The following is a 26,148-nucleotide window of genomic DNA, read 5'->3' as shown; positions in this document are numbered from 1 at the left end:
ACACTAAGCTCTACTTGTCTTCCTTCACCCCAGAGCCTAGGGGTTCCAAGTTCAGCGAAGAGCAATGTCACACACTGTTTTATGTGCATGAGATGTTCGTGTGTGTGTGTGTGTGTGTGTGTGTGTGTGTGTGTGTGTGTGTGTGTATGTGTGTATGTGTGTATGTGTGTATGTGTGTATGTGTGTGTTTGTGTGTACACTCCTACAGGTGCATGAAAATACACATGCCTATGTGTATGTATGGGTGTGGAGGCCTGAGGTCAACCTCAGTTGCTCTTCCTCAGGTCTATCACTTGCCTGCAACTCACCAAGTAAGCTAAACAGATTGGTCAGGAACAGTTCGGGGATCTGCCTGGTCCCTACCTCCCAGTCCTGGGATTACAGGTATGTGTTACTGTGCCTGGAATTTTGTTCCTTTTTGTTTTTCCAGACAGGGTTTCCTGGTATAGAGCTCTGACTGTCCTGGAACTTGCTCTATAGCCCAGGCTGGCCTTGAACTGAGAGATCTGCCTGCCTTTGCCTTCTGAGTGTTGGGATTAAAGGCATGGGCTACCACTTCCCAGCTAATGCCTGGAATTTTATGGGGGTTCTTATGATCAAACTCAGGTCCTCATGCTTGCAAGAGGACCTTCACCAACTGAGCTACATCTCCCCTGAGAGTCTGTCTCAATACTCAGACTGTAACCTGGGACACCTTTCCCTCTGATCTGAGCATCACTCTTCCATAAGATGAGGGGCTTGTATTCTACCAGTGGGTTGGGTGGCTCTGATGCAGCCCTTGTTCTTTCTGGGGCCACAGTTTCCCAACAAAGTTTGAGAGCTAAGATGAAGATGGTCCAGACCATTCCTCTGATCCAGCCTTCTCTAGCCCCTCTGAGTGGCCCCCCTCAGCAGAAGCAGCCTGGGCCTCTGACCTTAAAATCTCAGGCCATGTCAGAGATAAACAAGTGCGCACTTCCCTCTGAAACACTTGGGCTTCTGGGCTGTGAAGATAAGCAGCCAGTGTCTACAAGGCCCAAGCCACCCCAACAACTGTCCTTGTCTTCTGGCAGTAGCCACTTTAGACCACCCCTTCCCTGCTCTTTCCATTGCCCCCTCTGCCTAGCCCAACCAATCCAGCCCATAATAGCTTCCCAGTGCATGCCCCTCTTTCTCTATCATTGAACCTGCCCCACTGTGGTCTGCAGCCTTGAGTTCCCTTCTTTTGCTCTTCGCTTCCGGTCCTGACCTCATGGCTTCCTATCAGATCACTATCAGAGGGACAGTTTTGGTCTCCTATTCTAGCCACACCCTGGATTCCAATATTATGCTGACATCCTCCCCCTGCCAGCTTTACCGATTCTCTTCCCCCTCAGAGTCTAAGGGTACAAACCACACACATTTAGGGTCACAGTTACCCTGAGTCTCAGAGTGGCTGTCACTTTCCTAAGCCCGATTCTTCAGTAGCCCTGGCAGCTGAGTCCTGGGATTCCATCCTTACAGCCAGGCCTGTACTTGCTCTTAGCCTATCCCAGCCTTCAAATGGCTCTGAGTGACCCATAAGAGACACTAGCAGGGAATCTTACCATTTGGCACACTGACGGAACGCTCCGGGAGGTCGCTAGCATTGTCGATCACTGAGAGCGTGACCTCATAGGTAGCAACCAGCTCTCGGTTCAGGGGAGACTTCACCATCACAGACCCTGTGGGCCAGACCAAGTCAGACTCAGCTAGAGGGGAACCTCATGAAGTCTGGGTTCACACAGCTCCCGCCCCAACACACTCCCATCCTGATAGAGGGCACTAGTCCCCGATGGACCACGAGACTTGTGGCTGGGATGGTCTATAGATAGTCGTCCATAGAAGCTTGGGCTTGTCTCTCTCTGCTCTGCAGCCAATGCTGGTGACCTCGGGCAAGCTGTCCAACCTCTGTTTTCCTCATTACAAACAGGGGAAATTGTACCACTACCACAGAGACTCCAGGCAATCAGAAAAATGATTCCATCAACCAAGTACTTAGAAATTAGATGCAAAGTGCTGTGTAATCTTGGAAAATAAATACAACATGAAGCTTGCATTCCACAACAGTGTAAATGTTCTCCATACTGCTGAAGAATACACTAAAAAATGGCTGAGGTGAGCCAGGCCCAGGAGCATACATCTGCAATCCCAGCCATGGAAGGCTGAGGCAGGAAGCCAGTGAGTTTGAGGCCAGACTGGGCTACAAAGCAAGACCTTGTCTCAAAAACTAAACCAAGCTGAGCATGATGGTGTATGATGGCTCCATGGTTAAGCCTGGATGGCTCCTGTGCACACAGACAGAGAAGCAGGCAAAACACCAGTGCACATAAAATACAAATTTAAGTAACAAATTAAGAAATAGTCATTAATATTTAAAAAAATGAACAGGAGTTCAAGATAAATTAAATGAGACCCTGTCTTAAAATTAAAATAAAATTAAGATGGGGGCTGGGAATACAGTTGAGTGATGGTGCACTCGCCTAGCATACATAGAAAAGGCCTGGTCAATACCCAGTACCAGCAAGAAAAAGAAAAAGGTAAATTTTAATGCTTTGTGTTGCAATTTTACACATGCTTATATTCCAGGGAAGATCTCTTGGCATCTGGAAGCAGGACAACTACCCTGGAGGGACAGGCTGGAGACCTTAGGCATGCCCCTTTGTCCTAAGTAGAATATGACATGGAGCTGATGAAAGGACAGAGATATCAGTCTATGGTGGTGACAACAGGATCCTTCTCTTCTCTGATGACTCCCAGAGCTCTCAGCTGCTCCATAAACCAGAGAGGAACTCTCTAGAAGTTCTGGTTTTGCTGGACAGACCTATTGGTCAATCTCTTGGGGGCTTTCTTCTTCCTGCCTGTTGGGGCCTGGGTGCCGATCTCCCTTTATTGCCCTAGACCAAGAGCTCCTTCTCCCTCTTGGGTACCAGGGTCTTAGGAGATCCTTCCCCTTGGCAGACCCCCTGCTGGGTTGCTGTCCTCCACAGGTCCCCAGCCATGGGTGGTCACTTACCCTGGGCGGCCGCCTCCTCCTCCTCCTCTTCCTACTCTCGCTCCCCGTCCCCCAGGCTAGGGAGCGAGGTTGGGGAGAGGGCAGCTGCGTTCAGTCTGCAAAGGCTGGGCACGGCCTGGGCCGGCCCCCAGGGCAGGAAGGGTGGGGTATGAGGCATGGAGGAAGGCAATGGGGTGAAGCAGAGAGGAGATGAGGTGGGAAGTGACAGAACAGAGCTCAAACCTGCAGGCCTGCCAGCCGTGAGGGAGAAAGAGAGGGTTAACATTGGTTAGTTCAGGTGCAGCGAAGAGGATGGGGCAGGGTGTGGGTGGGGCGGTGGCTGTGGGACTCGGAGCTGGCCAGGGCAAGCGGGGCTGGGATGGGGAGAAGGAGTAGAGGGGAAGGAAACGGGGTTGAGAACCCAGCTGAAGGGGAGGGGATTGGAGGATCTCAGGAGGATCTCAGAAGAAAAGGGTAGGAGAGCCAAGCAAGGGGGCTGGGAGCCATGAGGAAGGTGGACAGAGAAGACACTGGAAAGAAAAATAGAAAAAGAATCAGTGAGAAGCAGCAGGGAACAAGGAAGAGGCAAGTTGGGGAGGCATGCTATCCAGGAAAGCAGGGGTGGGGTGGCTCTCCAAGGTCCTGACAGACCAGCCAGGAACCTCTTCGACTTGGCCTGGGCTGGCACACAATGCTACCAACTTCTCCCAGGGTTTCATGGGTTATCTTTTTTTTTTCCCCCCCACTTTGAGTTGAAAACACAGGAGATTAATCCTACTCTGGTTCACTGCATGCTATGACTGTTGGCATTTCTTCTGGTTTTTGTATCCACCCGTCCCCCATCCCCTCATGTCTCTCCTTCTCAGGCAGAGTGTGACATGCATGTGGTGTGTGTGTGTGTTGAGACTGAGGGTGTAGCTCAGCTGTGGAGTACTAGCCCAGCATGCTGGAGGCCCTGGGGTTGACCCCTTCAGTTCCATGTATTACAGGCATCACCTGAGAAGTAGAAGAAAGAGGACCAAATTCTAGGTCATTTTCGTCCATATTACAAGTTTGAGGCCAGCCTGGGCTGCATGAGTACCCATCTCAAAGATAAATAAATAAAAGCATGCCTGAGAACCATTTTGTCCCTTACAATTATGCAAATGCTGCTGTAGTATGTATCTCAGTATTTCTTACCCTTTTCAGCAAGCGCTTAAAACGAAGACACCCTTCCCTCTCCATGGCTAACTGCTGCCTGGCATCCCATGGTGTGTACTCACCTCTGTGCTGCTAGGGCCTAGGATCTGAATGACTCTGTGTTTGATTGCTGTGTGACGGTGACCTTGGTCTGGACTCCACAGCAGTGCAGGAATCCCAAAGTCCCCATACTGTCATCATGACAACGGTATACTGATGGCTACTGGCTATTTACAGGGCGCTCATGTTACCTCACTATACATTTTTCTCAATAGTGATGATTTTTAGTTTTTAGCATTTTGTCATTGCCATGCTAAATTTTGTGACACTCCATATAAGACTCGTGCCCCTCCCTGACTCTCCAGAGGGCCAAAACCATTCAACAGTTGGACAAACAGTAAACTGTCAAAGTTATAGTTAGCAGGATAAACCACAAAAGATAAAACCATGACTCTGTTTTGATGATAATGGAAGATTATAAGGGTACAGACACAATTCATAGAAAATTTGAATGCATCAATCAAAAGTGTTTGGCCAAATCTCCTGATTAAGGAAATACTGTGTTGGTACTGTTTTCCATTTGAATTACAAACATTAAAACTCTGTAATACCAAATGCCAGCGTCAATGTGGGGGGGCAGGCACTGCTGTGAAGGAGCCAGAAAGGGCTGAGCAGTTTGTCAAGGGAGGTGAAAGGCAGAGGCAGGAGGAAGGCAGCAGAGGAGCGAGTGGGGAGGAGGAAAAGACAAGAGCATAAAGGGAATGGCAGAGGAAGGAGGGGGAGGAAGGCAGAGAGGGAGCAAGCGAGGATTCTGGGTCTGGGTCTGGCTCTGGAGAGGGTGTTAGCGAGCCAGTGGCCACCCTCGTACCTGTATTGATATTCACAGCAAAGGCGTCTTCCTGGTCAGGCACCAGGCAGTCAGTGTCATCCTTGGCCACGATGCTGATGATGTGGTACTCCAGTTTTGGGTCGAGGTCAAGGTCAATAGCAGTGACGTTGGCAATGACAGTGCCTGGCTCTGCGGATTCCAGCACGCTCACTGTCTGGATGGGGTTGAGGAACTCGGGGCGGGAGTCGTTGATGTCATCAATCAGGATGGTGATGATGGCTGTGCCTGACAAGGGGACAGTGCCCCTGTCTGTGGCCACCACTGTCAACCTGTAGGACTCCTGTTCTTCTCTGTCAATGGTGGCATTGCCAACATGGATAACTCCAGTGGCTGGATGGATGAGGAAGCGGTCCTGAGCACCGGCTTCTATTCGATACACCAGCTCCCCATTGAGGCCACTGTCCTCATCTGTGGCTGTGACTTGAAGGACTGAGAATCCTGCGGGAAGGAGTTGGGGAGTGGGTAAGTATTTGGGCCTCTTCTAGACAGATCAGGACTTCTGTTCATTGTGTGTGGTTTATGTGCAAATGTATATAGTTGTACATGCCCGTGCACACGTGCAAGGAGGCCAGGCATCTTCTTCCATCAATTTCTGCCTTCTTTGAGACAGGGTCTCTCTACTGAACCTGGAACTAGACTGGCACCCAGTATGCCCCAGTGATCCTCCTGTCTCTACCCCAGTGAGTGTACCCACAGCCATACCCCAGTGTTGTTTGTGGGTGTGGGATTTGAACTCAGATCTTCACGTTTGCTCAGCAGGCACTCTCATCCCGGGAGCCTTCTCTGCACAGCCCAGAACCCTTTACTGATGGTGCAGAAGAGGCCTCTCCTCAGTCTTGCCAGCACATACCACAGCAATGGCTTCATGTTTCAGAATGTTCATCTTATTCCAGGCAATGTTTAGAACCAGACATACCCGCCTCCTTCCATTAACCTGGACTGTGATTAGAATGATTCTGAGTCTTTGCTGATTTAAAACACAGGCTTAGATGGACACCACCTTGTAATCCCATCACTATATAATATCACTTGTAATCCTAGCATTTGAGAGGCTGAGGCAGGAGGACTACTGTGAGCTCAAGACCAGCCTAGGATATATAGTGAGTTTGAGGCCAGCCTGGGCTACATTTCGGGATATCCTGGAAGATGATATTGAGCACCTGTCTCAAAATAACAGCAGTGATAATAGGTACTGGAGGAACATGGATCGAACACACTTGATCATCACAGAATACCAAGGTTCTGAGGAGGAGTGTCCAAGTCTCCCAACTCTTTTTCATTCCAGTACTCTTCCCTGAAGAGGATTCTGTGTTCACCTGAGCCTGTAACCCCCAACCTCTACCCATCAGCTCCCGGCAATGCATCAGTAGAGCCCAGGACCTGACCATTGTTACCTGGTGGGCAGTTCTCCAGTAGGTGGACAGTGTAAGCAGCAGGACTGAAGGTGGGCCAGTTGTCATTGTCATCCAGGATAGTGACGAGCAGGTGGGCTGTGCCATTGAGTAGTCCAACATCCTCAGCCAGCAGCAGCAGCTCCAGGATGGGGGGTGAGAAGGCCTCCCGGTCAATGACAACCCCAGACCTCACAGTCACCACACCTGGTACCCGGTACCACCAGTCAGGGAGATGTATAGGGCAAAAGACATGATGGGTAAATAGAAGAGCCACCGTTATCAGGGACAGGGAGGAAAGGCACAGTGACTTTATTTCCTGAAGGTTCAGTTACCCACATCCAGGGAGCACCCATATCTGCCATGGTTGTCTCTCCTTGGTGGCCTCTGTAGTTCTTAGGGGTCCTGTCTGCCAAGAGTGACCAGGACAGAGGACTGACCTGCTCCGTGGAGAGACATGCCTCCTAAATGTCCCTGTCACTAGACTAGCCTCCTGTCCTGACCACATTGTTGTGATATGGCTCCTGGGGAGCTGTTGGTCTGGTGTGAGAACAGGAATACTACCTTTGGCCATTTCTGGCTGATCAGGGGGTGTTTTCTGGCCAGAATACAGTTTGTGCAGAGAAAAGATGGGGGCTGTTTGCTTGGGCCATGAGTCTATGCTGCAATTGGTCCCTAAAGTTGCCTTATGCTTCTTCTTGGGTCCTCCCATTGAGACTCTGGGGGCCAAATCCAGTCGCAATGTGGGCTGTGGGCTATGAGGAACAGGATTCATATGAACCTGGGTCCATACTGAGGAGGATTCCTAGAGCAGTGGTTCTCAACCTTCCTAATGTTGCGACCCTTTCATACAGTCTCATGTTGTGGTGACCCCAACCTTAGAATTATTTTCGTTGCTACTTCACAACTATAAATTTGCTACTGTTATGAATTTTAATGAAAAGATCAGTGTTCCCCGATGGTCTTAGGTGACCCTTGTGAAAGGGTCATTTGACCCCCCCCCCAAAGGGGTCACGATCCATAGGTTGAGAACGACTGCTCTAGATCCAAGAACAGGCCAGTCCCACCCCAGGGTTGACTGGTAAGCTGCAGCAGCATCCTTACCTGTGCTGTTGTTGATATCAAAGAGCTCACTGTGGGCACCCAGCAGCTGGTAAGTGACTATGGCGTACATATCCTCGTCAGCATCCAGGGCCAGGATAGGCCCATTGAGCACCGTGAGGGGTGTCCCTGAGCCAGAGGAGAGGAGTCACCACAGGCCAGCCTGGTCCCTGCCCTCCCCCCTCCCTGTTTGTGTCCCCCATGACCATGGCTGACAATGGATGAAAGGGAAAGGAAGGGAGGTGGGCAGGGAGCAGGTAGGGAGGCCCTGGGGCGGGCCTGAGTGCGGCAGCCTTGGCAGACTGAACGCAGATGCCTGGGAGCGGCCTCAAAGCTCTGCTGGGGAGAAAACACAAGAGCGGTGAGCAAGCCCCTCTGGCCTGCCTGGAGCCATGCCTGCTTCCCAGCAGCCTTTGAGGCTGGCCACTCCACTGGAGGATCTAGGGGGCTCCCTGGTATCCCCTCCATGTGTGGGTCTTGCCTGTCCATATGCAAGTAGACATTGCTCTGTTATAAGGTCTGACTGTACACGGCTATACACACACACACACAGTGTGTGAGCCTCTCAGTGTACGTGGCTATACACACACACACACACACACACACACACACACACACACACACACACACACAGTGTGTGGGCCTCTGAGTTCACATAGTAGTGATTGCATGCACACAGAGCACATCCAAGCTTAGGACGCCCCTGGTTGTGCCCTCGTCTATCTCTGCTCGTAGGCACACTTGCCATGAGTATATCATAGGGCCACCCACATGCCTACATGTGTCTGTGCCCACATGTAACTCCACACATATGCCTTCATGTGGCAGTATACTGGTGAATGCATGAACGTGCACACCAGCAATTTAAAAGTCATGTCCACTTGGAGGTGACATCCACTCAAGAGACAGTATTGTCTCACTTATCTCTTTCTGATTAGAAATCAAGATCTGGGGACTCAGGGTTGGGGTAGAGAAGGATAAGAGGACCTCCTGGAGGCATCAAAGGGAGACAAGACACAAGGTTAAGTAGAGCTGGGCAGGAGGTAAGGGCTATACTGGCTAGCCAGGGTCCTTGAGCCCCACTTCTGATGACAAATCTCAGGGTTTCTACCATACAGGGCTGGGCATTCTTTTCGCCTTGGAGTCCTCTCTATGACGGGTAGTGAGGCTGCTTTCAGATCACCCCAGGGTGATCAATATCAATGACTACTCATCTCTCTCCTAAACAGACCTGTGGCCTCATTAGCAGCCTCAGCCCCCAAGTCTTGGGGCTGCACCCTCCCCCCTCTGGTACCGTTCTGCACCCCCTGGGTTCTATGCCCAACTCTCACACCAGGCACACAGTGCATCCTCAGTACCCACAGTCCCAGTGGTGTCTGCCTAATATAGTAAGAGTCCTCCTCCCCCCCCAGGTAGGCCCAGCACCTACCAGCAGGAGAGTTCTCCATCACCTCTGCCTGGTATGTGCCCTCAGTGAAGAGGGGGTGATTGTCATTCTCATCAGCCAGATAGACCAGCAGTAAGTCAAAATCCTGTGATGGGCAGAACAGGGACAGGGCTGAATGTTGCATTGTGGAAGGGAACCACACTGAAAGATGGGGGATTAAAAAAAGCCTAAAGCAGAGGATCTAGAGTTCTAGTGTCTTCTCTGCTGGCTACTCACTGGGTGATCTTGACAAGATGCCTTCCCCAGATTGGCCTGTCTCCACTTTCCATTCTGATCAACAAGCATCTTAATTCTTTTATGAGAATGCTGTGTGGTTGTGGGTCAGAGGGGTACTTAGCCACAAAACATTGCCTGCTGGTGAGGTTTTAGGTTGGACAGTGAGTCCCGGCTTTGAGACCTTCATATCTGCATGATGGTGGTCCAAGTTTACCCACGCTATTATACAAAGCTGCACCTCAGACCTGCACCCGGGAGCCCTGAATACAACTCAGCTGCACTTGGGTGAGGGCGCAGAGAAAGTAACCTTTGCTTCAAAGCCCTGTGACAGGCATCTGGGTAAGATGGCAGCTTAGAAGCCACATTGGACAAGTGATTCATTATACTTAGGGAAACAGAGGGAACAAGAGTATTTGATCACTCTGCCAGCTGACTCTTCTCTTTTTAGTCCATTTAATTATTGCCCCAGTCAACTCCCCTCACCACAACCCAACACAATTGCCACCACTGCCACAGACACTCTGGACACAGCAGATCAACCTTCAGCACTTTTGTGAAATTTACAGAATTGATGCTAGGGATTGTATAAGAAAGGGCTCCCTGAGATGGCTTTCACTGGGATGGCTGTCTGTGCCAACCACCACCCACCACCACCACCTATAGATCATTCTCTTCATTGAACACAGATGCATAAAATTCAACAAAACACTTGCAAGTCCAAATAAAAGATGTGTCAAAATGATCAATGTGATCAAGTTGGCTTCATTCCAGAGATGATGGGATGACTCAATATACACTAAATAACAAACACAATGTTTCACATTAATAGACTCAGAGCCAGAAATCACATGATCATCTCCACAGGTATGGATGTGACAAAATTACATCCCGTCATGATAAAATCAAGTATCTCATCAAGGCTCATCTAGGATGAGAGAGTCTCACAAGAGACTGTTGCCAGAGGTGGGAGTGTTATTTTCTTCAGTGGGGTAGCCACTGGTAAGTTGTTTGTGCTCCAGTACATAAACCAGATGGGGAAATTGAGGTATTGAGGAGTCACTTAGCTGGTCAGGAGCAGAGCCGAGGAAACAGCCACAGGACTCTACCCCAATACTAGGAGCAGTAGAATAGGCCAACTCCAACCTGAAAGGGACTGTCAGGCTGCACCCACTGAGTTTCAAGAGCCTGTGCCTTTGGCATCTGAGGGACCATGTAAAGCCCCCCACCTTAGAACCTCGAAGTGAAGGCCTGAGTCCAGTGTGTGCACACACCTCTGTGGTTTGAGGAAGACATGCCATCTGGTATTCACTGAGTGTGTTGGCTCCGGACCAGGCCCTGTACCGAGGACTTAGGGATATAGCATTGCTAAGACAAAAGGGAGACTGAGAAAAGTGAATTGGCTCAAGCACATACCTGTGGACAGGAGAACTCAGATCTGAAGCCAGCATTTAACTAAGGCAGATGTGAGCTTTTGAGCCCCTGGCAGGCTGCCAGCCCTCTCCAAAGAAAATGGGCATATTCATTCTCACTCTCTCACAATTCTCTCACATACTCAGCTCCTTCCCTCTCTTTCACCCACACCCGCCCAAGTCTCTCGTAGCCTTACCTTCCTGGCTATTCGTGGGTTCTCTGGATTGTCCTTCACAGAAACTGTCAGCCTGTACTCTGGGATGCGCTCTCGGTCCAGGGGCCGGTTGACAGTGACGATCCCTGTCTGGGATGTGCCTGGCTGGTTAGATGAGCAGGCACCTCCCTCCCCTGCCCCCACCAGATGCCCATGTTCCCCAAAGTGCCTAGGAGATAAGGGCCAGAGGAGGGCACCGGGATCTTTCCACATTGATGGTAAATTAGTGATCATGTTCTTGACATCCCAAAAGAGGGGACCTTGGAGGACCTGGGCGTCAACAGTCTACACACACTCCAAGAGGCCAGGAGAGAAAGTCAGGTGCACCTCAGTATGGCTCAGGCCATCTTACAATTTAGGGTTTATGTGTGCTTAGGAGAAGCCTTGGGGGTGGGCGTGGGGCTAATGGACACCAGGGAACAGCCGTTCAACAAAGCCAAAGGGGGCTACTGACTTGGACTGGGTTCCTCACTGAGTGCTGTAAAGCATGTCAACAGTGCTAGGTCAGGGCAAGTGTATAGTGGTTGACACAGGAGACCCTGGCTGGTGCCAGTGAAGGCACCAATAACCAAATGACTGGCTGATGGATGAAGCTGTGGCCAATTTAGTTGTTTCTAATGCTTCTCCCTCTTGCGGTTTAATTAGTGCTCATTGAGCAATTCTGCTGGGGGCAATTCCCATAACCTGTTCTGGCTCTAGGAGTTTACTTATTCTGAGCAGATTTTTCATACTGTGTTGCCTTATTGTTTTTAGACAGGGTCTCCTATAGCACAGACTGACTTCAAACTCACTTTGGAGCCTGGATGACCCTGAACTCCTAATCTTTTTGCTAATATTCCTCAGGTGCTAGATATAACACTGAACCCAGTTTATGCTTGCTTTTTTGATTCGGGTTTTTTTTTTTTGTTTTTGTTTTTGTTTTTGTTTTATGAATTCCAGAACTCACAACAAAAGGCTGGCCAGGATTTGGGTGTGCACTACCACTGGTGGATTCCCTATTTACTTTAGAACTGCTGCGACTCCAGCTCTGGGGCCTAGTTCCTTCACTGGCACAAGTCACTGCCCCAGTGTGGAGCCTGGAGCTCTTCAGTAAGCCTCTTGTAGGAAGAACTTGGGGGCCCTGGGCAGGTCCGACCCTACCGTGGCATTGATGAAGAAGGCCCGCTCTCTGTTGCCAGCAGTGATGTTGAAAGTTAAGAGTGCGTTGCAGCCGCTGTCGGCATCACTGGCCAGGACATGGGCGACGAAGCTTGAGACAGGGCTGTTCTCACTGATGGTGACATTCATGGGAAGATTCAACAGCACCGGGTCGTTGTCATTGATGTCCAGCACTCGGATTCCCACCAGCATCTGGGGGTGCGGGGGGAGAGTCAAGGGTGGATGTGACAGAAGGGGGTGGGGACAGAGACAGAGCAAAGGTAGTGAAGACATTGAGAGAGGAAGGTTGTAAAGGGAGGGGAAGATGAAGGAAGAAAACCAGCCAAACAGAAGGGGAGAGGAGTGGTAGAGGAGAGAGTGTACACAGTAACAGGTCTGGATCAGAGCCAGGGGTTTCACAGGAAAAACACTCTTGAGAGGGGATTACGAGGAGAGAATCCTGGAGAGCCAAGGTCCCCACAGCTAAGGCACCTCTGGTTTCTCTGGGCCAAGTGTGACAGTGTACAAGGAATGCCATGGGGCTGGGCCAGACTCACTGTGGAGCTGAGTGGCGGGACCCCCCTGTCTCGAGCACAGATGGTCAGGTTGTAGAAGGCAATGGTCTCCCGGTCCAGCTCTACATCCTTCCGGACCCTCAGCACACCCTCCACAGGAGAAATCACGAACTCCCCTGGAAGCCAGAACAAGCCTGCATTAGCTGGTCCCGACTAAGAACCCCTTTTCTCCCGCCAGCCTTCCTCACGAAGACCACGGGCAGCTGAGGCATGGGCCCTTTTTGGGCATAATGAGAGCGTGGCCTTCGTACCCACATGTGTATGTAATTCCTGACCAATCAGCTTCCCTCCTGGGCTTCCAGCTGGCCAGAGGCTGACCCAGGTGTGTTGAAAAGCAGGGGTGGGATTTCTTTGTTTTTGTCTGTTTTGAGGCAGAGTTTCATGTAGCCCAGGCTGACCCTGAACTCCTGATCCTTATGCCTTCATATCCCAAGTGTTGGGATTCCAAGAATGTGCCACCACCTCTGGCTTATTGGGTCCCCTCCCTCCACACCACACTCTTGCTGACTCCTTGTGGTCAGAAACTCACAATGGTATTAAGCACTTTCGAGAGTGTGTTCTAGATAGGTAGAAAAAAACCACAAAGTGAGCTGCATGGTGTCTGAAGGACAAGGCCATCACTGGGCCGTGCCACAGCAGAACATCATGCAACTGTCTAGGCTGGCAGTCACCACCAAAGAAGAGCACGGTAACCTGTCCTCTGCTTTATGCAAATATCAACATAGCAGAGCTGACTCTTTGCCTCTCCCTAGAAATCTATTTCCTTTTGATATGTGTGTTTCGTTCTGTGGTGACACTTCCTCCCTTAGGGTAAGGACAGGGCTGAGTGTTGAAGCACTTCCTGTGCAAGCATGAGGGCCAGAGTTTGAATCCCCAGAACCTCCTGGAAAGGCCAGGAAGTTGCAGGCCTCACCTGTAATTCCAGCCTCCCAAGGTAGAGACAGGAGGTCCCCTAGTGCAAGCTGGCCAGCATATCAGTAAGTTCTGGGTTTGATTGAGAGAGCTTGCCTTAATGAGTAAGTTGGAAGACTGCTGGAGGCTGATTCCTGACATCAGCTTCAGGCCTCTGCATGCATGTGCACATGTACACACGTGCACACATGTATACATGTGCACATACACACACACACACACACACACACACACACACACACACACTAGAGAGGGAAAACCCCTCCCAATTCCTTTGTCTTATCTCTGAATTCTTTGTCTGGTGGTGATAAGAACCAGGAATCTCTGGGCCTGGGTCTTGGCCTGTTGTCTCTAGTCTCCCCAGCCTCCACTGCTGGCAAATAGACTGTCCAGGTAGGAAGTCTTGTGAGAAAAGAATGCACTAGACCCCTTGGCCATAAAGGAGGGCTGCTGCTGTGAGCTCCATGTAGCAGGTTAGTAGGATGAGGGGCCCTAGGGAGCCCCTGTCTGAAGCCCCAGCTGGAACACAGCAGGAGATCTTCCAGGCCTATGGAAATGCCATTTTTTTTAACCCTGAGGTTCAGATCTGGACCCAGCTGAAGGGCAAGTTGCTTGTGTCTAAAGCAAGACCCTCAGAGCTGCAGATTCTGGCCTACCCTGTGGCTCACATCCTTTGGAGAATAAGCTAGGAGGAAGAGAACAATGTCCTCCATGCTTCTAGCTTGGTAACAGCAGAACTGAGGTTTGAGTCTGCTGGGACTCAGAGGCCTTCTAGCTAACACTCCTCAGGACTGATGGGGTAGAAGTTAGAGAGATGGAGAGAGATGAGGGCTGAAGAGAGCTGGAGGAGGAAGTGGGACCCTCTGCAGAAACAGAGAAGGGGGCTGGGGCGCAGGCAATCGGCAAGAACATGAGGAATGGGTCACTTGGCCTCTGCATGGTCTTTCAAGCTGAGCTGGGGAGGAAGCTGTTCCCTTTCTTTCCCATTTTCCTTGAAACAGGCTCTCATGCTATATCCCAGGTTGGCCTGGAACTGGTGGCAATTCCCCTGCCTTAGCTTTCTAAGTGCTGGAATACACACACGAACCACCACACATATTTTTTTTCTCTCCTTCTTGCACTTGGGGCCCAGGCCCACAGTGCAGCACACAGCTTGGCAAAGACAGAGGCCTAAGCATCCCAGTGGCTGTGGTTGTCCCTCTTTCACAACCTGGGGCACTGACACCAGTCCTGAACTTCTGCTACAACAGCCCCCATGCCCACCTACAGCTGGGATTTCCCACCAGCTCTTCCACTCCCAGGCTCCCAAAGGCTGAGGAAGCTGTAGAAGCAGGATTTCCTGTGCCCTAGGCTCCAAAGTCTCCAAAGCACGGGGATTCCCTTTCTTGGGGTTTCCCAGCCATGTTGACAACATGCCATGTGCTAGCAAATGGCTTCTCTCTGCACCGGCAAAGGCAGGGGAGACCTGATTACCCTGGAAGGCTTGGGGAAGCAGACCTGGAGCAGTAGTGGGACACTAGGTAGACTCCTCCAGTTACATAATAGTCTCCTCAGCAACTGGCCCTGGCCAGAACTCCTAATCCCACCCCCCACCCTTCATCCCTGGAGACAGGAGGCCACAACCTTCTGCCCAGTTGTGTCTGGGCTACAGCCGGATTCTTCCCAAGCCTTGCCTTGATTGTCCCATCTGAAAAGTGGGCTCATGGGCAGGAGTCCTCTCGGGTTGGGCTGGCAACAAAACAACTCTTAATATAGGAGGGGATCCTGAAAGGGAGCCCAGGTGGTCTCTGGGGGACTGAGAACTTGCAAAGAAGGCAGAAAAGTGTGCAAGGGATCCCAGGATGTCGAGGTCCCAAGAAGGAGGAAGGGTTGCTGGATCAAAGCTAAAATGCAGATGGCATGTTTCCCTGGCTATTCTTTTCCACAAGAATTGCTGGGGATTGCAAGTGCAGGGTCCTGAGGGTTGAGCATCCCTGGCAGGCTGAAGGAATTACAAAAGGCTGTGTCTAGTGGGAATATGAGTAAGAGAATGAGGGGAAGAGATGATTTTTGTGTGGCTTTTAGGGCCATTAAAAGGACCTGAGTAAGGTAGACACACTGGGGGTGTTGAGCGTGGGAGGGACATGACTTGACAAAGGCTTTAAAGAGTTCACCCTGGTTCCTGTGCTTGGGGTGTTTTGGATTGAAGGGATGGAAGCTTCGGAGGACACATGAGAGCCTAGCAGAAACACCAGGGCTAGAGATTGGGTAGGTGACTGGGGGTGGAGAGCAGGCCCGTGGGCTCAGGCTGCAGTGACCTTTGTGCTGAGTGGTCTGGGTGTGTCCTTTTATCTGTTGTGGGAGAACAGGTTTGAGCTGGAATCTTTATCTACTTTTCAGATTCCAAGATGAATGGGGGGGGAGTGGGGTGGAGTGGGGTAGAGGTGGAGAGAGAGGGAGGGAAAGAGGGAGAAAGGGAGAAGGAGAGGGAGAGGGAGAGAGAGAGTCAAGTCATGTCCCTCCCTTGCTTTGAGCATGGTGGTGTCCACCTCACTCAGTAAATACCAAATCTTCCAGTTCACACCAGACACAGGGCCTTTTACAATTCCATCATCCTACCAGGCAGGCTTGGACCACCAGGCCTTTGTGCTCGCTGCCTCTCTGAATATCTATTCCCTACCTGTCCACTCGGGTCCATTACTCTTCTGAGTCCCCTGGCACATGACCAGCACACAGTAGGCCCTTATGAATAGTCATGGGATGATCAATTAGAAAGCAGGATATTTTCCAAATATTCAATATCTTCTTTGCTTCTTAAGAATGGGGAGGCCTGACACCCCAGGGTCCGTGCAGGTGACTAGTGGCTGCCACAGGCTCTGCTACTTCCCCACCACAGCCTTTTGAAGAACCCTCTTTCCATGGTGTCTTTTGCTGGAGTCCCCAAGCCCTTGAAAGTCCTGCTCTAGCTAACAAGTGTCTCGAGAGAGAGTGTTCTTCCAGGCTCCAGCCTCTGAGCCAGGTCAGCAGTCATGACAGCTGTGTAGGTTTTTCATTTTTCTATAATTTTTTTAAGACAGCTTCTCACTTAGTAACCTTGGCTGGCCTTGAACTCACAGAGATCCACCTGCCTCTACCTCCTGAGTGCCGGAATGAAAAGCATGGGTCACCATGCCCAGCTCTTTGGGCTTTCATTGGGTGACACTGAGGTATTCAGAGGAGTCCAGTGCTCCCCAAATGTATACCCCGGGTCCTGAGGTGTACGTGGTGAGGAGACTTGTCTTCCTCCATGTTGGAAACTGTGTTTGCCGGGCTGCAGCTTCAGACACCTCCCCCTGGATGTTTCCTATCTATGCCTGGGGAGAGCTACGGTTCTCCAAGGCCACCAGCGTGTGTCCCAGGCACCATGGCATTCTCCCCATACCCGTGATAAAGTTGTGTGGAACTGAAAGCCAGAGAGGACAAGGTCACACAGTGGTTAGTGGACTGGGTCGTGGCCTCCCTCACCCCAGTCCTGAGCAGGTAAAGAGAGGTCATGCCCACCACACTGCCCAGAGCAGACTCCACTTACCCAATGGGTCTCCATCCATAACGCTGTACTCCACCTGCCCATTGGGACCCGAGTCCCGGTCGTGGGCCAGGAATGTCCACACTCTGGGCCCTGGCTGGCCCTCAGTGACATCAAACGGTCCTTCATAGTCTCGAGGGAAAGTGGGTACGTTGTCATTGATGTCATTCACATTCACGAGCACCTGAGACAGCGAACAGCTTAGCCAGGATTGGCCCCAGAGACCGGGAACCTCAGCAACTGCAATATCTGGTGCTGACAGCCATGGGTTACGGGGAATGCTGTACAATGTCACAGGGTGGGAGAGTATCTAAGCAGTGTGTCTGTGTGTGTGTGTGTCTGTGTGTGTGCGCGTACACACGTGCGTGTGTGTGTGTTTCTAGGAATTGAACTCATGACCTTGCACATGATAGGCAAGTATTCTTCACCCCAGCCCTGTTTTATTTCTTTGGATACAGAGTCTTTGTACATAGCCTGAGCTGGTCTTGAACTTGTAACTCTCCCATCGATACTTCCTGTGTGTCTTTATGGACATAACTGATTAACGCTACCACCATGGCCTACTCATCCCTATGCTCTGGGTCCCATTGCTCATGGGGTCCTATTGCTTTCATTCATGAAGAAACAGAAGCTCAGGGAGGTTAAATGATTTGTCCAGGCTCACACAGCCAGGAAGTGAAAGAGCAGGGATCTGAGTCACTGTTTGACCAGAGGGCATGCTTTTCCCATAAAAGGGGGTACAGGTTTTTTCACTCATCTGCTAGACACAGTCACAGAGAGGTTCAGTGACTGCCTCACAGTAACACAGAAAGTCTGGACGGGCTGCTGAAGCGGACAAGAGCCCTTGCATTCAGGCATTTCCTCCCAACAGGCATTTCTTCTCCGTCCCTGTCCACCACAGAGCCTCCGGGTCCTCTTTGTTCTCCCTCACCTCCACATTGGGGACATATCCTACCTACATACCGTCGTGGTAGAGGTAAGGCGGTGGGACAAGATGGGACACTGGTCGGTGGCAGTGACAACCAGGGTGTAGCGGCCGTGACTGATCTCATAGTCTAGCTCCTTGGCAGCAGTAATGACACCCTGGGGACACAGGAAGTACAAGGCAAGAGGATGATGAGTGATGGTCCTAGGCCACTCCGTGATTACACCAAATAGACCCTGACGTCCTTGCCACAATTGCTGTGTCTGTGCCTAGGACAGACAGCACTAATCAATCACAGCACTACTGAAGGGCAGATAGGTCCTGTCCCCTAAAGCTTTCCACCCCCACACCCCCGTCACTGGGCACTCCAATTTCTGTCCAGGCTCTATGTTTGCTTCTTATGCCCTATGGCATCACCAAGATTCCCACCAAGCCCTGGAGTGACTCTGCCCCGTCCTGGACCCCGCCGCCAGATGCTGACCGTGTGCCTGTCGATTCGGAAGGTATTGATGGTGTTGCCCGACACAATGGCATAGGTGACAGTGCCATTCGGCCCTTCATCCAGGTCCAGCGCCTGGATGGTGATAAGGCTGGCGTTGACTGTATCCGGGCCCTCGTCCAGCACCACCTCATAATGAGGCTGCTGGAACACAGGAGCATTATCATTCTCATCCACGATAGTCACGTATACATGGGTGGTGGCCTGGAGGTAAGAGCATGAATTAGGTGTTGGTCAGGAGGCTAGAGGGATCAAGGTGGATCCAAATGGCTGTCTGTCTGGGTTAAACTCACCCAGTGTGATCCTATAGGATCCCATAAAGGGAAGAAAAGAGGAGAGAATGGGTCAGGGAGGAAGTCATAGACTAGGAGGGCAAAGTGCAGAAGCTTTGGAAAAACCAAGCCAGGTAACTGTTTAGGGCCAGGTTGGCACGCATATCACCATTTCTATGTCTATGCTTGTGGCAGACATCACCAATCAATCACAGCACAGCTGAGGCCAGATGCAAGCTTGACATTCTTGTCAACACAGTGATCCAGTGATTAAAACTGGCATATAGAACTAGGCATGGTGGCATATGTCTGTAATTCCAACACTTGGGAGACAGAGGCAAGAGGACTGCTACAAGTTCAAAGCCACCCTAAGTAGCCCACACAGTAAGACTGAGGTCAATCATGGTGACATAATGATACTCTGTTTCAAAGACATCAGTCCCCACCAACCATCCAGACATATGGGAGGAACTTCAATAGCCTCCCCAACTTAGAACATTGCTTGCAATCTTCCTGACCAAATTATGAGGCAATAACGTGAAGTCTTCAGCCCAATATATAAATTAAGAAATACACATTTCTAGCACGTTAAAGAGGTAGGACTTGGACCTTGGGCAATTTCATAGTTAGAATTTATTGACCTCAGGAAAGTCAAACCCATAGGACATGACTTCACTGTAAGATGTTTCTGTGGTTCTGTGATTGGCTATCTCTAGCTGATGCTTGGACAGACCATCAGACCATGAATCATACTCAGCCAATTAGAAATTCAGTGGTCAGCGCTCAAGAACATATTGCAGATGACTGACTGGCTCTACACAATCAGTAGGGGAAATGCAGACAGCCTCCCTGTGTGCTGTTCCATGTTCCTTGACCCATCCCTCTTCTCTACCTTTCACTTGGGAGACTGTTCCTCTGGACCACCCTGCCTGAGACCCCCTGGCTATCTGGTTTCCAGAATTGGCCAGTGGGAACTCCTGGCAGAAGACAGGAGTGGGGATGACAGGCAGGTGGGCAGGCTTCTTTTACCCCTTCACTCCTTACTGCAGTTCTGTCCCTGTTGTGTGGCTTCTGCTGGGGACCCTCCAAGCTCTAGCTCTTTCTGGGATCTGATAATGTCACCTCCTTTGTGATGGTTAATATTGATCTTTGTCTTAGTTGGGTTTCTGTTACTGTCATTGAGCAACCTGGGGAGGAAAGGGTTTATTTGGCTTATATTTCCCCATTATAATCACTGAGGGAAGTCAGGGCAGGAACTCAAGTGTGGTAATAGATTTTTCTGAAAATACCTCTTGCCTTTGAAGAGACTGAAACTTTGTTGGAACCTTCAGCCAAGTTAATAACAGGCCTTGAGATCATTTAAGACTCATATGTACTTAGCCTACTGTCCTGTTGTGCACTCAGCTTGTTTAAGTTTACCCTGCCTTTAAGAGAACAACATAACCAGTCTTACTGTGCCTCATATTGGCCCCCATGCAAACATCTTTTACATGCTAAGCTAATGGATAGTTTTACTCTTAAGCTATGCAATCTTCCATGCCCCTGATCTGGAATAATGCGTGTGTGTGTGTGTGTGTGTGTGTGTGTTGTGGTAATCTTTTGCTGAAAGCAGTCAACAGATTAAAAGCAACCTTAAGTAACAAATATCCCATAAATATTGGAAGCCACACATGAATATAGGTTGATAACACCCATGTGGTTTTGAGTACTGCTCTGAGTCTCTGAAGTAACCTTTTCCCTCCTAAAGCTCTGTTAAAGCTCTCTGTAAAGAATCTCTCATTTTCACACACTGTGTCTTCTGTGCTCTTCAATAAATACAGAGCAAGACCAGGTGTTGGTGGCTCCTGCCTTTAATCCCAGCACTCGGCAGGCAGAGGCAGGCGGATCTCTGTGAGTTTGAGGGCAGTCTGGTTTACAGAGCAAGTTCCAGGACAGTCTCCAAAGCAATATAGATACACTCTGTCTTGAAAAACCAAAAATAAATAAATAAATACAGAGCAAAACCCTTTGTTAAGGAGAGACACAGAGAAAGACACAGATCTCTCTCTTTCTCCCTTCCTTCTCTCCCTCTTCCTATCTCTCTCTCCCTCTCCTTCCCCCCCCCCCCATGCAAGTGTGCACACACACCAGGCAGTCACAGGCAACAAGACACACAGGCACAACAGACAGGTAGCAGGGGCTCATTAGATGCACACCAGACACCAGACAGCCCAACAACAACAACTACAGACAGAAAGCACACACAGAGAAGTGGATATTCAAATTTGGGCTCAACTTCTTCCAGAGCAAGACTCATTTTCATCCCTTAATGTGATATAGGCATGCTTGGCCACTCCCTCTGAGATTTCTTTAAAGCAATGTACCCAATCAGGACCCGGGAGATAGGAACTGAAGCAGAGACCAAGGAGGAACGCTGCTCACTGGCTTGATCAGTTTACTTTCTTATATAGCCCAGGCCCACCTGCTCAAGGATGGTACCACCCCCCCCCATGGGCTGGGTTCTCCCATATCAATAGTTAACTATGTAATTGCCCCACAGACTTGCCTACAGGCAATGTGACATAGGCAATCCCTCAACTGAGATGCCCTCTTCTCTGATGACTCTAGCTTGTGTCAGGTCAACAGAAAACTAACCAGCAGTCGTCAACTTAAAAGACTCTAGGATCACCTAGGAGACAGACTTCTGGGTGTGTCTATGAGTTTCTATATTGGATTGGGACAGAAGGGTCCACTCTAACTGGGCAGCGCCATTCCCTGAGTTGGGGTCCTGGACTGACTAATAAAGAAAAAGGGGATGAGCACCAGCATCCATCTCTCTCTCTGCTTTCAGATAGAAACTCTGAGAAGTGTGGCCAAGCTAGAAAAAATGGGTTATTAGGAGGCATGTCCTTGATGATTATACCTGCTTCCTGTTCTCCTATCACTTCCTGTTCTCCTATCATATCCAATGATGTTATTCGTGAGTACATGAGACCAAGCAAATGTGGACAGGAGCCTCTTAAATAGCCAGAGTACACCATTTCTCCTTTAAGTTGTTCTCTCAGGGGTGTGTGTGTGTGTGTGTGTGTGTGTATGTGTGTGTGTGTGTAAGCATACACATGCATACATATGCATGTTCGAATTGTGTGTGGAGGGAGAGGTCCCCAATAATTCTCCATCTTAATTATTATTTTTTTTTAGCACTACAACTAAATATTTAGTTAGTTAGTTTTTCAAGACAGGATTTCTCTGTGTGGCCCTGGTTGTCCTGAAACTCACTCTATAGACCAGGTTGGCCTCGGACTCAGAGTCCTCCTGCCTCTGCCTCCCGTGTGCTAGGATTAAAGGCATGCACCACCACCACTCTGCAGTGATTTGAGTCTTACTTGGAATACATAATTAGCAATAAATTATCACAAGTTGGATAAATTTATAAGTTAATTGAACAATACAAAGCAGATACCTTGCAGTCTTTACTTCTTGTGGTACTGAAAACATAGATGCCTGGGGCTCTTAACCACTGAGCCATTGCTCAAGCTTCTCTACCTTATTTTGAGGCATAGTCTCTCATTAAACCTGAAGCTCATCAATTAGGTCAAATGGCTCCATGGATCTTCTTGTCTCTATGTCCCCAGTGCTGAGATTATATGCACCAGGCTTTTTCTTTTGTGCCACCAACCAGCTCCCAGATCATGAAATGGAGATTTATTATTAGCTTTGAATGCTCAGCCTTAGTTTAGCTCTTCTCTGGCTAGCCCTTGTAATTTAACCTGTTTCTCTTTATCTACATTTTGCCTCGGGGCTTTTTACCTTTTCTTACTTTCCTGTTGTCTCTATGTCTGGCTGGCTGATAACTGCCTGGCTTCTGGCTCCAGGCATGTCTCTCATTCTCTCCTCTTCTTCTCTCCTCCTTCTTTCTCTGGAGACTAGATCCCTCCTCCTATTTATTCTTTCTGCCCACCAGTCCTGCCTATCCTTTCTCTGCCTAGCTACTGGCCATTCAGTTCTTTATTAGACTAATCAGTTGCCTTAAGTAAGACAGATGCAGCACATCTTTACATAATTAAACAAATGCAGCATAAACAAAAATAACACACCTTTACACAGTTAAAGTGATATTCTGCAACATAAACAAATGTAACATCTTTGCCTAGTTAAAATATTCTACAACAATGACAGGACAGGCCACCACATCCCACTTCTTATGGGGGCCCATTCAGGTCCTCGTGCTTGTATGGCAACCACTTTACTAACTGGGCCATCTGCCCAGTCTTCCCTAGGGTATTTTGATCTCAGCTATACAAAAGTGACAAACTATCATTAGGGGTTACTGTGAAATACTGAGGGTAGAAGAGCAGCAGAGATAGCTGGATGAAAGGATGTGAGCAGGTCACTGCCAAGGACAAATGGAAAACAGGTGGTACACAACATGGCTGCAAACTTTTCTCAGTGCTGTCTGGTCCTGGAGTTACCTGCACAGTGATGGAGAGATGGAAAGGGCCTCTGGACCCAAAAAGGGGGTCACTGCCCTGAGGAGGTGATGACTCTTAGGATCTTAGCTCGAGGTCTTGAGGACAGGGGCTTTGAAGACTGTTTCCAACGTGGGCAGGGCCAAAGCCCTGAGAAGGAGCTGTGTGACATTGAGTAAGTGGCATCTCCTCTCTGGACCTTTTCCATCTGTTAATAACAGACCTGCCTTGACCTCTCATATTCCTTTTAGTTCAGACATTCTGGAGTTATGTCCTGTTGTGAGCAGTCATGTGCACTGAACCCCACTGTTAGGTACACACTACCTTGGATTATAGAGTCCCTAGGAATCTTTAGTAATATACCAAGGATTAGGAGGCAGTGAGATGGTTCAACTGGTAAAGACACTTGCCATCAAACCTATGACCCGAGTTCAATACCCAGGACTACATGGTGGCAAGAGAAAAACAACTTCTGCCAGTTGTCCTCTGACCTCCACGTTCATGGCGTGGCATGCAAGAACCTACATACGCATAAATATAAATACACAATAAACAAATAAATGAATACATATGTATAAAATGATAGTAAGCATGCAAGGAGGAGAATGCATTGTGCTAACAATTCTTATTGGCCTGGAGAAGGGCCTCACACTGAGTCTGGAACAGACTGGACACAGGAATATACCTTCACAATCTCTTCTATGCCCTTTGTGGTCCAGGCAGGTTTTACATCTTTCTCCATAATGCATTGTGCTATATGATGCCATGATGATGGTCATGGAAGGCCAACTTGTGCCCCTTGTGTTCTGCACAGTCCTGATTATAGCTACGAAGTTCACCTTCTACCCTAGAAACTCAGCTTGAGCCCTCCCCGGCCCCAGGGCCCGCAGCCATCACCAATGGACAAGAGCTAGTTGTAAGGAAGGGCTGGAGTTCAGTCTCCTCCCAGCCACATTCCAGACACCCCTCAAAGACTCCCTGGAAGTGAGTCTGACCATAGCTCAGTTTGCTGGAGCTGGAGGGTGGAGGTCTTGAACAGAGCTGTCCCCTCTACAGCTCCATTGCTCTGATTTCTTTGGCTTCTGAGCTGAGGAGGAAGTCACACCTCCATGGCCTGCCCTGGAGGGTTTGAAGTTCCTGGGCCAGGCCCACAGCTTGGGCAATATCTGTGTCTTCCTGTGATGCAACCCTAAGATGTTCAGTGCTGGGGTGTGTATCAGGGGAAGGCAGGGGGAGAGTTGGGGAGGTGTTCTGCTCTTTCCTGGAGGCCCCCCTCACCTCTGCAGAGGGTGGCTGGGGTGAAAAAAGGATCTAGTGTCTACCTCATCTCTGTTGTTTTGGTTGTCCTATGGCAAAAGAGAACATATGTACTACTACCAAGAAGAACCCAGACTGTCTTACCGTATGGGGTCCCAAGGTCAAGCTTACATCAGACTTGTGTCTTGGCAGCTTCTGGGGTTCCTACACCAGGTCTTTTGCTATCTTCAGGTGCACTGAGTCTGCTTAAGGTCACCTAATAATACCAGGACACACTATCCTTCCTCTGAGGTAGCCTTCCTTACCCAGTAGCGGAAGTGGAAGTGCCCATAGAGCCTGAGGCAGGCCATCCATAGCACCCACAATTCATGGCTACCAGTCTGTCCCACCACCCTGATCCCTGGCACTGTACTTGGTCTGTCCTCTGTCCTTCAGCCAGAGACCACTAGGAGTTCAACATTCTCCTTGGCACTCACCACAGTCACCCCATGTTGGTCACGTCTACCACTATTCAGGCAGTGCTTACATTCAGGTCTGTTACTCAGGTAGTAGACAGTCTTTATGTCTGTCCCATCTAAGGGACTCAATCACAGTGAGAGGCTGGGCCTGGTTGGACAGGCTTACAGCCTCCGGTACTTGAAAGGCTGAGATCATAAGTTCCAGGTTATCCTGTGCAACTTAATTGAGAAGCTGAAAGAGATGGGGGTGGGGAGGGTAGTGATCCAGTTTAGTGACATGTCTGAGGTCCTGGATCCAATGTCCAGCACTGAAAATAGGGTGAACAAGAGGATCACTGGGGGTTGGGAAACCCCTTAGTTGGTAGAGTACTTGCCTAGAATGCATGAATCTGTGTGTCTGACCCTAAGCACTGGACAGGATGGTACATACCTGTAATCCCAGTGCTCAGGAGGTAGAAGAATTAGAATTAGATGTTCATAGGAAAGTCAAGGCTAATCTGAGCTCATGGGACCTTGTATACATGTTTTTTTTTTGTTTTTTGTTTTTTTTTTTTTTAAATCACTGGTGGGAGGCCGTGGTCCTCCAAACTTAGTCAGGAGAGGAGGACCCTGGTAATTGACTGGTTGTTATCTCAGATCTGGTGTTGTGGCCTAAGGAAGTGCTGACAGAAAGGGTGGGTGGGGGTGAGCCCTCCAAAGTCAGGCTGGGAAACAACAGAGATAAGCAAGCTCTAAGTGATGACAAGAACTTGGATGAGTAGAAGCCAGATGCCTATGAGGGTCAGGAGGGTAGCTAGGAGCAGGACTGCAGAGGGGACATGGCAGTGCACTCCTGTAATCCCAGCACGCAGTAGGCTGAGGTAGGAGAATCTTAAGGGCTGCCTGAATTACATGGCAACACTAAAATACTAAAAACCATAAACAAGCCCTTACCCAAACAAAACAATACAAATCAAGCTAAAACAACCACCCACACATAAATTAAAATCAAACCTACAGATAACTAGGCACCAGTGGGCAAACAAAGGCCCCGGGGAAAGAGGCTGAGGGGATTCCATGGGGCACACCAACAGATGTGGCAGCATGTCCTGAGTTGGGAAGTTCTGGGCTTGTGCATTCCTTGCCTGTGTTTCAGGAGTGTTTTATGCAGGTAAGGGTGTACCAGGTGTCACAGCTACGGGCACACACAAGTGCAGAGGGGGCCAATCTCCCTCCCACTTGCTAAATTCGTTGTGGACATCTGATTTCACTTACTTATCCATCCACACACCCACCCATTCCT

At 49.6% G+C, this 26,148-nt stretch overlaps 1 protein-coding gene across 6 annotated transcripts in view; it reads right to left on the bottom strand.

Annotated features, from left to right (window-relative positions):
- The window catches only part of Cdh23 (cadherin related 23), a 332,359-nt gene that overhangs the window by 13,552 nt on the left and 292,659 nt on the right, over nucleotides 1–26,148 (bottom strand). For all 6 annotated transcript variants that reach the window (XM_035452205.1, XM_027388310.2, XM_027388311.2 and 3 more), the window contains 11 exons: nucleotides 18,414–18,635; nucleotides 17,971–18,090; nucleotides 17,011–17,191; nucleotides 12,534–12,667; nucleotides 11,980–12,189; nucleotides 10,822–10,929; nucleotides 8,982–9,084; nucleotides 7,556–7,681; nucleotides 6,455–6,658; nucleotides 5,040–5,498; nucleotides 1,566–1,682 (listed from right to left, as the gene is read on the bottom strand). In XM_035452205.1, coding sequence (XP_035308096.1) covers nucleotides 1,566–1,682; nucleotides 5,040–5,498; nucleotides 6,455–6,658; nucleotides 7,556–7,681; nucleotides 8,982–9,084; nucleotides 10,822–10,929; nucleotides 11,980–12,189; nucleotides 12,534–12,667; nucleotides 17,011–17,191; nucleotides 17,971–18,090; nucleotides 18,414–18,635 — 1,984 coding nt within the window. The remainder of the gene's footprint in view (nucleotides 1–1,565; nucleotides 1,683–5,039; nucleotides 5,499–6,454; nucleotides 6,659–7,555; nucleotides 7,682–8,981; nucleotides 9,085–10,821; nucleotides 10,930–11,979; nucleotides 12,190–12,533; nucleotides 12,668–17,010; nucleotides 17,192–17,970; nucleotides 18,091–18,413; nucleotides 18,636–26,148) is intronic.

The sequence above is a fragment of the Cricetulus griseus genome (assembly GCF_003668045.3).
Source record: "Cricetulus griseus strain 17A/GY chromosome 1 unlocalized genomic scaffold, alternate assembly CriGri-PICRH-1.0 chr1_1, whole genome shotgun sequence".
NCBI lineage: Eukaryota > Metazoa > Chordata > Mammalia > Rodentia > Cricetidae > Cricetulus > Cricetulus griseus.
This window is presented reverse-complemented; position numbering and strand designations above follow the sequence as displayed.